The sequence below is a fragment of the Anser cygnoides genome, chromosome 1 (assembly GCF_040182565.1).
Source record: "Anser cygnoides isolate HZ-2024a breed goose chromosome 1, Taihu_goose_T2T_genome, whole genome shotgun sequence".
In the NCBI taxonomy this organism is placed as follows: domain Eukaryota; kingdom Metazoa; phylum Chordata; class Aves; order Anseriformes; family Anatidae; genus Anser; species Anser cygnoides.
In genome coordinates, this window is record NC_089873.1 from 64,041,136 (window position 1) to 64,055,514 (window position 14,379).

General features: G+C 43.3%; 1 protein-coding gene across 5 annotated transcripts in view; it reads right to left on the reverse strand.

Moving 5' to 3' along the window:
- The window catches only part of DNM1L (dynamin 1 like), a 37,401-nt gene extending 28,825 nt beyond the window's left edge, over positions 1-8,576 (reverse strand). For 2 of the 5 annotated variants that reach the window (XM_048081245.2, XM_048081305.2), the window contains exon 1: positions 8,320-8,572. In XM_048081245.2, coding sequence (XP_047937202.1) covers positions 8,320-8,421 — 102 coding nt within the window. In that variant the 5' untranslated portion in view covers positions 8,422-8,572. Of the gene's footprint in view, positions 1-8,319 lie in introns of all 5 variants that reach the window. The other 3 variants (XM_048081197.2, XM_048081377.2, XM_066998324.1) reach the window with 3 other exon arrangements.
- Between the last annotated feature and the right edge of the window lie 5,803 nt (positions 8,577-14,379).

Consider the following 14,379-nt stretch of genomic DNA (forward strand, 5'->3'; position numbering starts at 1 on the left):
GAGCTGGGGTTGTTCAGCCTGGAGAAGGGAAGGCTCCGGGGAGACCTTACAGCGGCCTTCCAGTGCCTAAAGGGGCCTGCAGGAAAGCTGGGGAGGGACTCCTGGTCAGGGAGTGTAGTGATAGGACAAAGGGTAATGGCTTTAACCTAAAAGAGGGGAGATTTAGATTAGACCGAAGAAATTCTTCACTCAGAGGATGGTGAGGCACTGGCACAGGCTGCCCAGAGAAGCTGTGGCTGCCCCATCCCTGGAGGTGCTCAAGGCCAGGCTGGATGGGGCTTTGGGCAGCCTGGGCTGGTGGGAGGTGTCCCTGCCCGTGGCAGGGGCGTGGGACTGGGTGGGCTTTCAGGTCCCTTCCAACCAAACCCTTCTGTGATTCTACGACAAACTACACATGGAACAAGAACATGATGTCCTACACCACTCCCACAGCCCAGGTACTTTCAGATGTAAAACGAATTATCTGGATCCTCTGCAGTGGTTTAATAACTGACAAATGTAAAGTCATACATTAGATGAGACACTGCAATACTCCACACATCAGGAAATTTGTTTCTAATTGCGTTATGTTTCCTTATTAAAGCAATCTGCTCTTGGAACATAATAGAGTATCTAATGATGCACTCCTTAATCTGGATCCTATATACATCCATTATCAAGAATTATCCGGCAAGAAAAGCAGTAAACACAACCCTGATCTTTCTCTGCCAGTGGGAGGAAGCGAGGGATATGGGGTCTGCTCAGAACACAAATTCAGTTCAGCCAACCCTTCATACAACGAATGTGGGCAGGGACCAGTACTTATGACTAAGGGTACTACAGAATTTTTAGGGATTAATTTAGACCAGCATCATGCTTGTTTTGTCATCTCACTGGAACTACTGTCATGATTTGAAGCAAGGACTGAAATACCAAGTCCACAAAAAGATTAACAAATTTCAGTCTTTTGTGGCACATCAGTCAGGCTTTCTTCCAGACTCTGACCTGATCCTAATTTGAAATATCTGTAAGTAATAATGACTAGAGGAACTTTATATAGATCATCCAGAAATAAAGGTAAATGCAGGAACACCTTGCTGTCTGTTGCTTTTTTAGCCATTGTGTCACACCTCCATTGCCAAGTGTGTAACGCTCTGCTGTTAACCATCAGTCTCATCCAGTTCGATGGATAGCAAAACTATTTTTCCTAGAAGTACAAATGCAAGAAGGGGGGGACGCACACAGGGACTTAAGAAATGTTTTATTTGAATACACAGTGCATATGATGTAAATCTTATCAGCATTCTTACTGCCTCCTGAACAGTTACGTCTTCATTCTTGTCAACATCATCTTCAGATTAACCTAGATCAAGGATGAAGGACAACAGGGAAATGACTGAGCACTTGCTCACAAACTAAAGAGCTGAGATCTGTCAGAACTGTGATCCACTCCCAAGAAGCCAGCATTCCTACTTGTTACAGGTCCTAACTATCCCGTTTCTGCCTCCCCAATCTCCATTTCATATTTACTTGTCCCTGCTTACTTCATTTGTGTGCACTTCTTAAGTATCCATACACATTTTCTCCCATCCATTACATTAATTCCTTTGAGAAAACTCCCTTTGCACCGTGCTGCCTGGCCAGCCACACTTGTCAGGAATTCAGACGAGGCAGATAGCAGGGCATGACTTTGTCCAGCCGCCTCCACAGCGGGAGTTGTTCCTTTCAGAGACACCTCAGGGCTGCTGACAAGCCAAACAGAAAAGATTCTGTATTGAACATTTTCAAGTAACGCTATGAAGAGCCATCCATATTTATCCCAAACATTCCCTTCCCTGGCTTTCTCATCCTATTTCTAAGCCCACAGTGACCTAACGAGCAGTCCTAGTTTTAGAGGGCTTGCTCCCTACGCACAGAACACCAAGACACATTCTCCATGGCCAAAAGAGCCCTGATCCAATCCTCCCCCCTACTGATAGCTCCTCTCCTCTTTGAGTCCCACCTACAGGTACAAAGGCCTAGCTGCTGTGTCTCTGCTGGTAAAGACCAAGGCAAAGAAAGTGCCTCAGCCTTGTCCATACCCACTGTCGCTAAATCACCGGTCACAGCAGCAGCCTGCCCGTGTTTCCCTTGTTTCTTTCCTTCCTTCTATCACTGCGATGCAACAAGAAGCTGCTCTTGTTGCCCTTGATGTTCCTTGCCAGTTTCAGCTCTAGCCAAACCTTGGCTCTCCTAATACCATCCTCACATATGGAGGCAGCATAAAGGAGCTTGTCCTCTCTCCTACCTCCCGTGTGAGTCTTCTACTCCAACGCTCAGTTCCGAGTCTCCTCCACACCGCTCTCCTTATCTGTCTGCTCGTTTTCCCGACCGTGTGCACAGACTACCGCTTCGTGCTCCAAGGAGGTTGTTCCTAAAGGCACCCCAAGTCATTTGAGCTTCACTGTCCCACGTCTCTCAGCACCCCCCACCCAGCTCAGTGAATAAGCCAACCCGCTCTGAGGAAGTCCAGTCCTTCTGACAGGACCAACTGATACATTTTCCATTACCTAATCAAATAGGAAAAAACTGCAAAGAACTCCTGCAACACAATGCAGATTGACTGCAGGAAGGCACAAGTAAAGAATTAAGGCAGCAAGGCCGGTAGTCCCCATGACTTCTTCATCACCAACATTTGAGAATGACAGCAAGGAATGGGGAAGCAGGAGAGGTTTTGCTTCCCCATGAGATATAACAGCTCCTGAAGAATTTTCTTACGAAGAGCAATGTATCTACCTTGATGTCTGAGACAAAACGGCAGCAATCATTTCTGTCATACAAGAAATAATTACAGAAGTCTGGCTGGCTAAATTATTCTCTCAGCAATGCATACATATGTGGCTTGCCAAATTCCAATCCTATTATTGAGAAATATAAGCTAATGTGTTTTTACTGAGGTCTCCCTTACGCAGCTCAGCCAAAATTGTTCAGGAATCCTGTATTTACACCACATCTAGCTGTAAATACACATCAAACAGTAACAAATCCACAGAGGATTTGCAGTTGCATTATTTCTCAATACATCAATTCCCAATGTCCTCCAATACTTCGCTTGAGACAAAAATACCTCATTTAATTGGAAACAACCAGCACCAAACTTAGAGAAGTTATTTTAGGGAACTGTGATATTTAAAGATCCACATTTATATGCAGTACAGACTGGATTTACGTATTATCACTTACAGTATTATATTTTTTTCCAATAAAATAAAGCAAAAACAAAGCCAATTTGTACCTTCAAGTAAGAAGCAGCCAGTTGAACCTACTGGCTACTATATAAAGAAATCTTCTCCAAGAACTACACAGGGTTTTTCTGCCCAGATTCTGAAAGGCATTTGCCAGGGCTTGTTTCTTTAATCGCTCTTCGCCTTTGTTTTCCTGAAAACATGCTTCCCTTGCACTATTCCCTGTGGGCAAGATACAAGTTACATCCTTTTTAATTAAAATAGGGGTTCTCAAAGAAATACAGTTACCAAGCACAAGCTGAAGAGAACCCTGGCAGCAAGCATACAAAACTTGGGGGAAAAATACCAATTCTTTCAGATTCTTCTCCAATTGTGTCCTTTCCTCCACAGTAACTGGGAGCTTGCAAACAACACATCGGTTTCACATTTAAAAACTGGAGGGACTAAATCAGAATGAGGAAATCACACTGTTCTTAGAGCCATGATTTTATTTATGTATAAAGCCTGCAGGTGGACGCAGTGTAAAGGTCAGCATGCCTCCTGTCAAAGCAGCTTTCAAGACCTACAAAGGAGCTGCTCAGAGACTGACAGGGCCCACCAGAGAAAAGAAACAGCCCAACACCAACTGCTGTTTGCACTGTTCAGCTTTAGCAGCAAAGTTTATAGTATTCCTGGCATAAGTAAACAGCTAATTAATGTCAGCTTCACTTTGCTGCTTGTTTGAAACACACACCAGAACAGTCAGAGCGAGATTTGACAGGAGGAAGGGATGGCAAAATGGGAAACCGTTATGCCCAGGACTAGACGCAGTGCATGTCAGATACCAAAACAACCAAAGAGGCAAAGAGGGAAGACAACACCAAAAAAAAAGTTTGCAAAACAGCTGAAAGAAAAACGAGCTCTCCCCAGCCAGCACTGAAGCTATGTTCTAGTTACACCCCCTTTCACAACGGTAAGGCAGAAGTAAAGACCTTTGCCTCCAAATCCCAGGAAAGACCACTGGAACAAAGAAAAAAATAAAAAAAAAAAAGAAAAGGCCATTCCTGGCCTGAGCTTTGTGTGGAGCTATTATAGAGAACGGGAGCTCCCACCCCGCTGCCATGGGCAGGGACACCTCCCACCAGCCCAGGCTGCCCAAAGCCCCATCCAGCCTGGCCTTGGACACCTCCAGGGATGGGGCAGCCACAGCTTCTCTGGGCAGCCTGTGCCAGTGCCTCACCGCCCCCATAGTAAAGAATTTCTTCCTAATCTTCACCTAAATCTCCCCTCTATTAGTTTAAAACCACTCCCCCTCATCCTGTCATTATCTGTTTGAGCCAAGAGTCACTGTCCCTCTTCTTTATAAGCCCCCTTTAAGTACCAAAAAGTTCCAACGAGGGCACCCCCGAGCCTTCTCTTCTTTAGGCCGAACAGCCCCAGGTCTCTCAGCCTTTCTTCACAGGAGAGGTGCTTGTTGTTTTCCTGGTCATTTCATACAGGATAAAGTCTCCTTCACCTAAAACCAGCTTTTCACCACCACCAAGCAGGATGCACCAGTGGATGAACAAGCTCCAGAGGCTTAAAGTCCCACTTCTCCAGGGAAAAGGCAACAAAGCTCTGTAGGGCATCTGAATTTTAAGATTACAAAGCTAAAAACCAGATGCCTTGATAAGCATCCAGTGCATTTTCCTCCTCATCTCATTAGCCAGGACCATACACTAGCTTCCCATTGCTGTCAGCTTCTTGATGTGGCAATTACCATCCTAACTGTTCAGTCTATCTGCGTATGCAGTTGTACATATTCAAATGCTCACGTTGTTAGATCAAGAAGCCTTCCTCTGTAACAAGAGTTGGTTTAGTGTTGAAATACAAAGCACGACACTTACTCCAAACAGCGAAAAAAGAAATAAATGTCACGTTCATCTCCAGGCCGATCACAGAGCCTAATTAACAGCTCCTTCAGATGGAAGCATCCAACAGAACAAACCACGTTAAATGCTGTAAACTACTCTTCCCCGTTTGAAGCCCCAAAAATAGCATTAACTGAAGACTGAGCAACAGTAGTACATACACGTACACCTGAAAGGTTATTTAAAAATCCCTTCTTGAATTTCAGTTGGTTGCTAAATCAATTTCACTATGAAGTCTCTATTAAAACCAACACTACAAAGTGCAACTCTTCTTTTTTTACCAATGTCAGTATTAGTTTTGTAGCAAAGGAGTTCTCCTAACACTCAAGTTTGTACATATCTAGATCAATGACTTCTAAAAACACAAAACAGACACCAAGAATGAATGACTTGGGAAAAAAAAGGGGGGGGGAATCCAATTCTACACATCTCCAGGCACAGAGTTTATTATTGTGTCTTTTATTATTTATTTCATTCTAAAAGTGACACCCACTTCTGTACCATAGGTACTTCATTTCTGTAATAATACCTACGTGCTCTTAACATACAAGAGGTCATAACTAAACTTTTCTTCCCTTCTTTTATTATAGTGTTAATGGGTTTGGTTGAAGCACTTGTTATCCTTTACAGGTATGGACCACAAAGCAAAGCACTTGTAAAAAACACATTAGAAGGCTGGGTACTACTGTATTACTGCACAAATATTGTTTATCTGGTATTCCCAGCCTGGACATTGTTTTGCATTTCAACAATGCAGTTGTAAAAAGGCAACTGAAATACTGAATGAGGAAAAAAAAAAAAGGCACTTCCCTATCTGGGAATGGCAGAAAGCACTAAAATAGCCATACAAAGTTGGCAGTGGGAGGGTGTCCTGCCAGTTCTATCAGCAGCAGTCTTCAATATTCTTAACAAACTCCGTACTGGGGTACAGAAATGACTCGTGCAGTATTTTGGCAGAAAATGCGAAGGAATTCTCAGATAACCAGGTCACAGGAACACTGCCAGAAGAAGGGCAAGAGTCCATCCACAAGTCTAACATTTACTAAGAAATATTTTGTAATTAGCACCAAAATCTACCTAGAAAAATGAAAAACTAGGACACTTCAATAAAAAACAAAGCATTCAAAGAAATTAAGGATTATAAGCAGTTTCTAACTCTACAAATGCTAGAAGAGAAAGAATTAATTTGGGGCACAAAAGCTGAAACAAATGAAAAATGAAGACAGACATAAGCACTAAACATGATAAAAGGGTAGAAAAGAGATACACAACACAGGTAAGAAAAATGAACAACAAAAGTTATTAAAACCCCACATTTTCATTTTCCCCACTGAATACACAGAAAGGTCATTCAAGAAAAGAAAAATCAGACAGCTACAGAAATCTTAAGTGATAGCATTTGTTTTCCACAAAGGAAAATGGAGATGCAAAATTTAAAGCTGTCTGTGAATGCTAGACAAAGTACAAAAAGTAAGGACTGCATATGCCGGTAAGCTATAAAGAAATCAACTGTGGGAAAAAACCTTGCAGTCGCATAGCACAACCAAAAATAACTCCAGAAACAAGACTGTTAAATGGCACATTAAAAAAAAAAAAAAAGTTGAAGCAAACTGCCAGAAGCAAAACTGTCAGCTCTAAGGACGTATTTGAGACATCTCCAGAAACCTGCTCTACAATAAACTAACTTCAAATCAATAAAACAATAATATTTTGTTTTAAATATAAAATAATTGCACAAAATATCTACAGAATTACTACGTCCATAAAGACGATTATATCTTTCAAGAACATAGAATCATAGAAAACCACAGAAACACCAGGTTGGAAAGGACCTACAAGATCATCTAGTCCAACCATCCTCCTATCACCTGTACTACCCACTAAGCTAGTGAATCATATCTCGTAGCACCTCGTCCAGGCGCTTCTTGAACACCGCCAGGGACGGTGACCCCACCACCTCCCTGTGCAGGCCGTTCCAGTGCCTGACCACAGTGCCTGAACCCCAGCTGAAACAAACAAAACCAAGGTACAATTTCCCAAACATTTTGCTATACATGTTCCTGGAGTCGTGTACTGGGTCTGGCTGGGATGGAGTAAACTTTCCCTGCGGCAGGCCATACAGGGAGAGAGCGGTTATGTTGGAGTTCAGCTGCCCAGCAAGGTAAAACCACCACAAATCTATAAAGGCCTTTGCTTTGGTCTGGAGAAAGATATAGCGTCAGTTTACTTTATTAAAGGGTTTTTATGAGCATATTGAAGATAGCGCCAAAGGGGTATTAATACTGATGGGTAGACTGTTGGGTAGACTATTCAAGTCAAATGCACGTCAGCATAGTCTTAACGTTCATCGTGTGCTATATGTGCTTTTGAAAAGTTAACTAGCATAAAGTTGTTACAAAAGATGGTAATTCAAAAATAAAATGCCATTTCAAGATATTTCAGAGTGAAACAGAAATGAATATTTCTATCAATTTCACATATGGAGATACCGCATCTCTGCTTTGTGCCTTTCTGTTACAGAAATAAACTAACAAAAAAATAAATAAATAGAAAACTCTTACCTATGTGATTGCTAATGTAAAAGAGATTAGAAGCTTTCACGAAGCAACGGCCTCCTATGAGCCGCAGAAGCAGCAAGCACCTAATATAAGATAGCAGCGCAAAGTCTCTGCCCCTGCGCAAGTGTTGCTGGTGTGTTTTATAAAGCGAGGGCCCTAAAGTCACTGAACGTATGTGGTATCTACCGGCAAAGCCTTGCTGGAGCCGAGCGCCTTCCAGCCAGCTGCACAGCGCGGCTGCCTCCGAGCACGCCTCCGCCAGGCCTCAGCGCCGTGCCCGTGCTGCAACCGCCGGCTCTGCGTGCGCCAGGTCCCAGGGGAAACCCGGGGGCAGCGCTGCCGGCGTGACATCCAACAGCCGCCGCCAATCCCACCGGAACGCACGGACCCGGTAACCTCGGGTTTTAGCAGAGTTTAACGTCTCATTTTCGGTGCCCCCCGCGGCCGTCGCGGCCCCGCCGGAGGCGTTGTGCGCCCAGAGTCTGGCCGCGGGGCACCGCCAGCCCCTTCGGGCCGGCAGGACGCGGCTCTCGGCCGGGCCCGGGCCGCGGAGGCCTCCCGAGAGGCGGCCCCGGTGTCCCCGGGCGTCCCCGGCCGTGCCCTTGGCGGCGGCGGCGGCCCCGGGGACGCCTCGACTTTGCCCCCCGCGGCGGCCCGGCCCCGCCTCACCTGCGTGCCCACCACCACGATCTGCGGCAGCTGGATGATGTCGGCCCCCACCGTGTTGAAGACGTCCTGCAGCTTGTTGATGACGGGGATCAGCGCCTCCATGGCGCCGCGGAGCCCCGCGCAGGCCGAGGCCGAGGCCGGGCAAGGCGGCGGCGATGAATGGGCGCGACCGGCGGCAGCGGCGGCGGCAGCTCCCGTCAGCCGCCCCCCCGCCCTCCTCCGCTGGCCGCCATTGGCGACGGCCCCCGCGCACGGCGCCGCCCCCAGCGGGCTGTGCGCGCCGCGCCGCGCCGCCGCTCGGCAGCACGGGAGTTGTAGTGCCTGGCTCGGGGCCGCGGCCCGAGGGGCGCGCAGCCTGTGCTACGGCCCCGCCTCCGCCAGGCGCAGAGTTCGTTCTTACTTCAACATCTTCGCAACCGAGCCTCTCGTTCTTACCCAGGAAGTTTCACAGTGCTTGTTAGAGGACTGGTGTTTCACGATAAAAGCAAGAAGATGTCTAAACAGATTGTAATGAAGCCAGGGATAGAAGAATGGGGGCTTGCTTAATCCCATTAATGATTTCTGAATAAAACAGTTGTTATCGTTAAAGCCAGGAATGGAAGAATGGGGGCTTGCTTAATTGCATTAAAAATAGATGTTGCCGAGTGTCTTTGCTTCCTACTGTGCAAATTAACCCAAACAAGGAGTCTCAGGGCCCCACAGAGGATGTTTCCTGACAAAAATGGGGAACCTGTCTCAAAAACCAGCTGAGACCGACCTTGTGGTTTGGACAAGAGCCAAGGAGCAGCTGAGCCTGTACAAAGGCAGGGGCTCAACTAGTGGTGATGAAGAAGAGTTATCAGCCTTCATCCCCACGACCCCCCGACGCCCACCACCAGAAAGCACTGCGCAAGCGCAGACGGGAGGAGTTTATGGAAATGACTTCTTGGAGCTAATTTTAATACAAAGCAGGGATAGGTTATGAATATGTATAGGCGTATTGGGAAACTTCATGCATATGCAACTCTTTACTGCATATAACCAAAGCAAGTTGCCACATTGGGGTGTGCATGCCTTTGGGAGCTATCCTGCATGCGCCCGGCGCCGAAATAAACCACATACCTGCTTTATAACTCATTTGCTTTGAGTTGTAGAGTTCTTCCACGAATCAGTAACATTTAAAAAGCTAGTGTATTCAGCATAGAGAGAAATGGCTAACACATGTAAAAATGTGTGAAGAAGGCCCTGAGTGGCCAGTTGGTGAGGAGGAAAGCAGGATGAGCTCTTGTCATAGTCGTACAGTTGTGATTATCCAGCAGGTTGACCCGTTTGCTTTCAGCATGCCAAAGCCAATTGCTGTCAGAGCCATAAGGATCATTAAAGTGTATGGATACGCCAGCTTGTTCGTCTATGCCAGTACTTTTTCTCCTTCCACTTTCATTTTAGCATATGACCTCACGGACACCACTGTGAAATGGAGCAAGTGCAAGCTTTTGTATATTTTGGCTTAGACCAAAAGTGGGACATCTCAGAAAGAATGTAGAACTGGGAAAGGGTAAGAGTACAATAACAAAGGTGATGAAAGGTATGAAATGCTTTCAATATAAGGAACAACCGAGTAAGCTAGAAGTCTTTACAAAAGAAATGGTGAGGGGTAGGGAGGATTAAAGGTTTTTGCAATCATTGGCAGCCTGGACTGAGTGGAAGAGCATCAGTTTTGTTTACTCTCCCTTCCAATACAACAATTTTGGGAGGATTTACTGAAACTAGGAGAAGCCAGGTCAGAACAAAATAAAGATGGTAGCCCCTCATGGGTGGGTGAACTCCTTGCTCCTTGTTGGAGACAGTAAAATTGAAATGGATTCAGATGGGGATTGCACAAGTTTAAGGAAGAGCAATGTACTACATATAAATAAATAGCTATGTAGAAACTGAGCTGACAATGGTTGGAAGCTGGGAGAGTATCATGCAGAAGCAATGTGTGTGCTTGCCCTTTAGTCTGTCCCAGTATGGCTATTCTTAGAATTTTATCAGTGTAATATTTCAAGAAGAACACAGTGAAAATATCAGTTGCTAAAATAAGTTGAACTAACCTAGCTTGCTCAGCAGAGATGTTGAAAAGACTGTAAAGGGCAGGATACCCAAATGGAAAAGCACAGCTCAAACAGAGGCAAATTAATTAATGAAGAGAAGGAAAGCAAGAACAAAGAATTAAAAAAGATACCAGGTTAGGAAACCTGTATAAATTTTAATATATTGTCCATTTCTGGCTAAAATGTGGGAGCTGAAAATACCTCTGCTGTAAAGTGTCGACTCTATTACCAACTTAAAAAATCCAGCACCTACTTCAGTCCAGTTGAGTACTGTGCAAGACCAATAATCATTTTAACAGGCAATGGCCATCTCTAGCTTTACCCATCTGATTTCCTTACCAGGAAAATTTCCTTACCATTTTCCTTACCTTTCCTTACTATTGTACCAAGCAAGAAACTCTTAAGATCTGATAAAAGGCAGAAGTAGTCAGACTGGTTATTTACTAAAAGTTAATTGACATAAGAAAACAGAAACTGCTACACCAAGTCTGACCTGATATCAATCTACCTCAGATTCTCATCTCAGAGAACATCCAGCACCACCGCTCTGGGGAAAATATAAAAGTGCAGTAATAAGATCTTCTGATCCCAATAGTATGCATTAAATAATTTTGATACTGCTATAAAATCTGAAGTAGACAGTTCAATATTTCTTCTATTTTATAAATATTACATGAAACTAGATTGCTTTATTTACCATATAATAGCTTTTTGTGCTATCAAGTAAAATTCTTGGCTGCATGACATCCTGTGACAGTAAATTTCATGATTTAATTATACGTAGCGCAGAAATCAATTTGGTGTCAGTTTTGAATTTGTCATCTCCTAATTTCATTATAAAGTTGCTTGTTTTTATGTTTAAATCAGGAAGAAAAAAAAATCAGTTCTTCTTTTCCATGTTATGAATTTCTTCATACAGTTTTGTATCATCACCTGCTTCCATTTATTCAGACAGATGGAGTCTCCTTATATTGACATACTGATAGTAGTGGGCAAGTCATTTGCCATTTAATTAATTCATGCCAGACAAGAAAATCACAAGCCACCACATCAGCAAAGGGCATTTCCTTGCCATCATGTTTGTCTAGAGGAAGAAATATTTGATAACCATACTTAAAAGTGTCAAGGATGTAATAAAACATTTGCACTATGTATACAGACATACTACTTTATACTGTATAAACAGTGTTGCCACAATATTGTTGTAAGTTATTCCTTGGTAACGTCACCTTTTGTAACCATGCCATACAGAGATTATATGGGTCTGTCAGAGCTCGATTTTTATGTGAAGCAAAACTGAATGATGTTTTTGTATCCTCTTAAGCATCTTAACCACAGCTGTAACTAAAACACCTTCTCATAACACTTACACCAGACATCTGCACAGCAAACAACATTAGAAGCTTAGATGAACTTCTGAAATCCCTTGACAGACTGACCCTAAGTTTAGACCCTGGATGATCTGCATGGATCGCCCCAGGTGACAGCTTCAAAACCTGTGTCTTTTTCCAGAAGAGACAGAAATCACAGGTTTCAAACCCATAGTCCACAGGTTCTGCTGAATCGGCAAGGCAAGGGTTCTTCTCCACATATCAGCCAACTATAGGAAGGTCACAGCGCTGTGATAGGAACTGCTGAGTTATGTGTTACCTATACGGAGACACAGTCTCTGACAAAACAAAATAATTCTTAGGCAGGGATGCAATTTTGCTGGACAAATTGCAGTACTAGGCAACTGAGAGTTCCTTATATTCTCCTACTATATTTACAGGGAAGTCATGTGTCTCAATTCATTGAATATTTGGGACATCCCTCAGCCTCTCAAAACACGCTTGCAGAACTGAAAGCAGCTTTCAAGTTAAGGAAGGGGCAGGGCACGGAAGGTAAGAGCCACAGGGCAAACAAAATATTCAAAGTTCAATCAATTAGCAACAAAGCTGGAGCATTCTGATAAGAAAGACATCAGCATTTCTGAAAAGGCCAATAAGAAAAACAATTTTGGCTGCAGATGAAAGTAATTTCCCTATCATTCCATACTGCCGTACAACAACGCTTCCCCCCACCTCCCCTTCTCAGCTGGGGTGGTCAGAATTTGTGGAACAGCAAGAACAGTAACAGTTGCTTCAGTGTATGATTTTCAGCCTTCTCTGGTAACTGGACGGTTAGATATATCTCAGTTCATTTCCTCTCCAGTGAAGGTGCATTGCTTAATTTCTGAATCAGCTTTGAATGGTGATGCAATGTGTGAATGCACAGTAGTAAGTCACTAACCTCTTAGCTTCTAAATAACAGATTTCTGATTTCCTCATGTGTTTTGCTGGTCTCACCAATGATCAACTTAAATGTCTGTTACAGAACTTCATTAGTCAAAGGATGGATATAATAAATATAAGTCTATATAAAATATATGTAAGCCTTTTCACAGTCTCATTGGACACTCTAGTGTAGAATAATTGGAAAGTTTTGCTTGCTATTTGCCAAGATCATTGTAGATGCTTTTGTTGTATCTTTTTGTTATAAGACCTTTGCTTCTTTTATACATCACGTGCTACTGAACAACCAGAGGAACCAACAGAAGGTGATGTGAATCCCATGGATTTCTGGAAGACTTAACTCAAGGATCGTATATTGCATAAGGGAGCTTGAAAAGTGATTTTAAATATGGAACACCCACGAGGAAAATTTCTTATGGAGTCTGCCAAGTGTATTCTTAAAGCAATCAGTAAATTTGAAAGAAAATATGGAAAAAAAAAAACAAACTGCTGCTTGCATAAGGAATGGCTTGCAGTCCAGTTATAAGGTGAAGACCTTTTACTTTAAAGGACCAAGGTTTTGGGAATAGAGGTGGTAACATCCTGTCTGCTATCAAGAAAGACATTTTTAAAGTGGAAAATGAAATGGATACTTAGTTATCATTCAACTAAGCAAATATAACTAGAAAGGGAAGGAAAAAAATATCCTATCAAGGAATTAGGAAACAGCAAATATGCTGGCATTCAAGAACAATTGAACTTGTATCTTCTGCATCTGTTATTTTAAGAAAGACTATCTCCTGTGGTGTTTTTTGGTCATGTTTTAAGATAAAATAGTATGCCACAAGCAGTACTGTTAATTAATTAATTTTATAATACACATTTTCTTGTGCATGCTGCTTCTTATATTGTGATTGGCGCTACTTTAAATTGGAATTATAACGGCTGACCACATGATTTCCATCATCACAGCCTGTGTATAAGACTAATGGATACTTCAGTTGCACCTGCCTTAGCTTTTTAGTTCAGGTCAGAGTTGCAGTTCTGAAGTGGACCCCTGATGTCTTTAGCTGCCATGCTATGGTTAGCAGTACAGAGTTGTCTTGGAGTGCATGGATGCACATCCATCTTTTCGTATCAAACAGAACTGTTAGATGTACTTCAGCCACTAGAGAACATTCAGTTAACAGACTAGCTAAGTGCTAGTCTGAAATCAAATTCCCAAATACTGTGTAGGTAAGGTAGGTCTTTTGTAAATGCTGCTGGCCTTAAGCTACAAGCTTTGGATTTCCTTCTACAAGCTTGTAAACACACGAGTTAGTCAGAACAGGCACTGCAGGTAGTTCTACATAGCTATGCTATAGGTCTAAACATACTTATGATTGCAATCTTATCTTCTTCCATCACTGGGTCATTCATTTAATTTCGCACAGTGGGAACACTCCTCCATTCAGTAGCAATCGGAGTCTAAAATCTGTTTCTGTGAAGCAGGCTCCCTCATGTGGAGTTTGGAAAACTGAGTTGGGCATACTATGCTAAAACATGCTCAAAAGTGACCAGAAACATACTGCTTTATTTTAGAACACAAGCTTATGAAATCAGAGATGTAAGTTCATTATTCAACAGGCACAAGAGAGAGTTCATTTCCATGTTCCCTATGCAAGACTGCCAAGACTGCCTGGCTCTGAGGCAGGAGTAGGAAGGGGCAGAAGAGAGCATGAGGCCAAAGAAAGGAG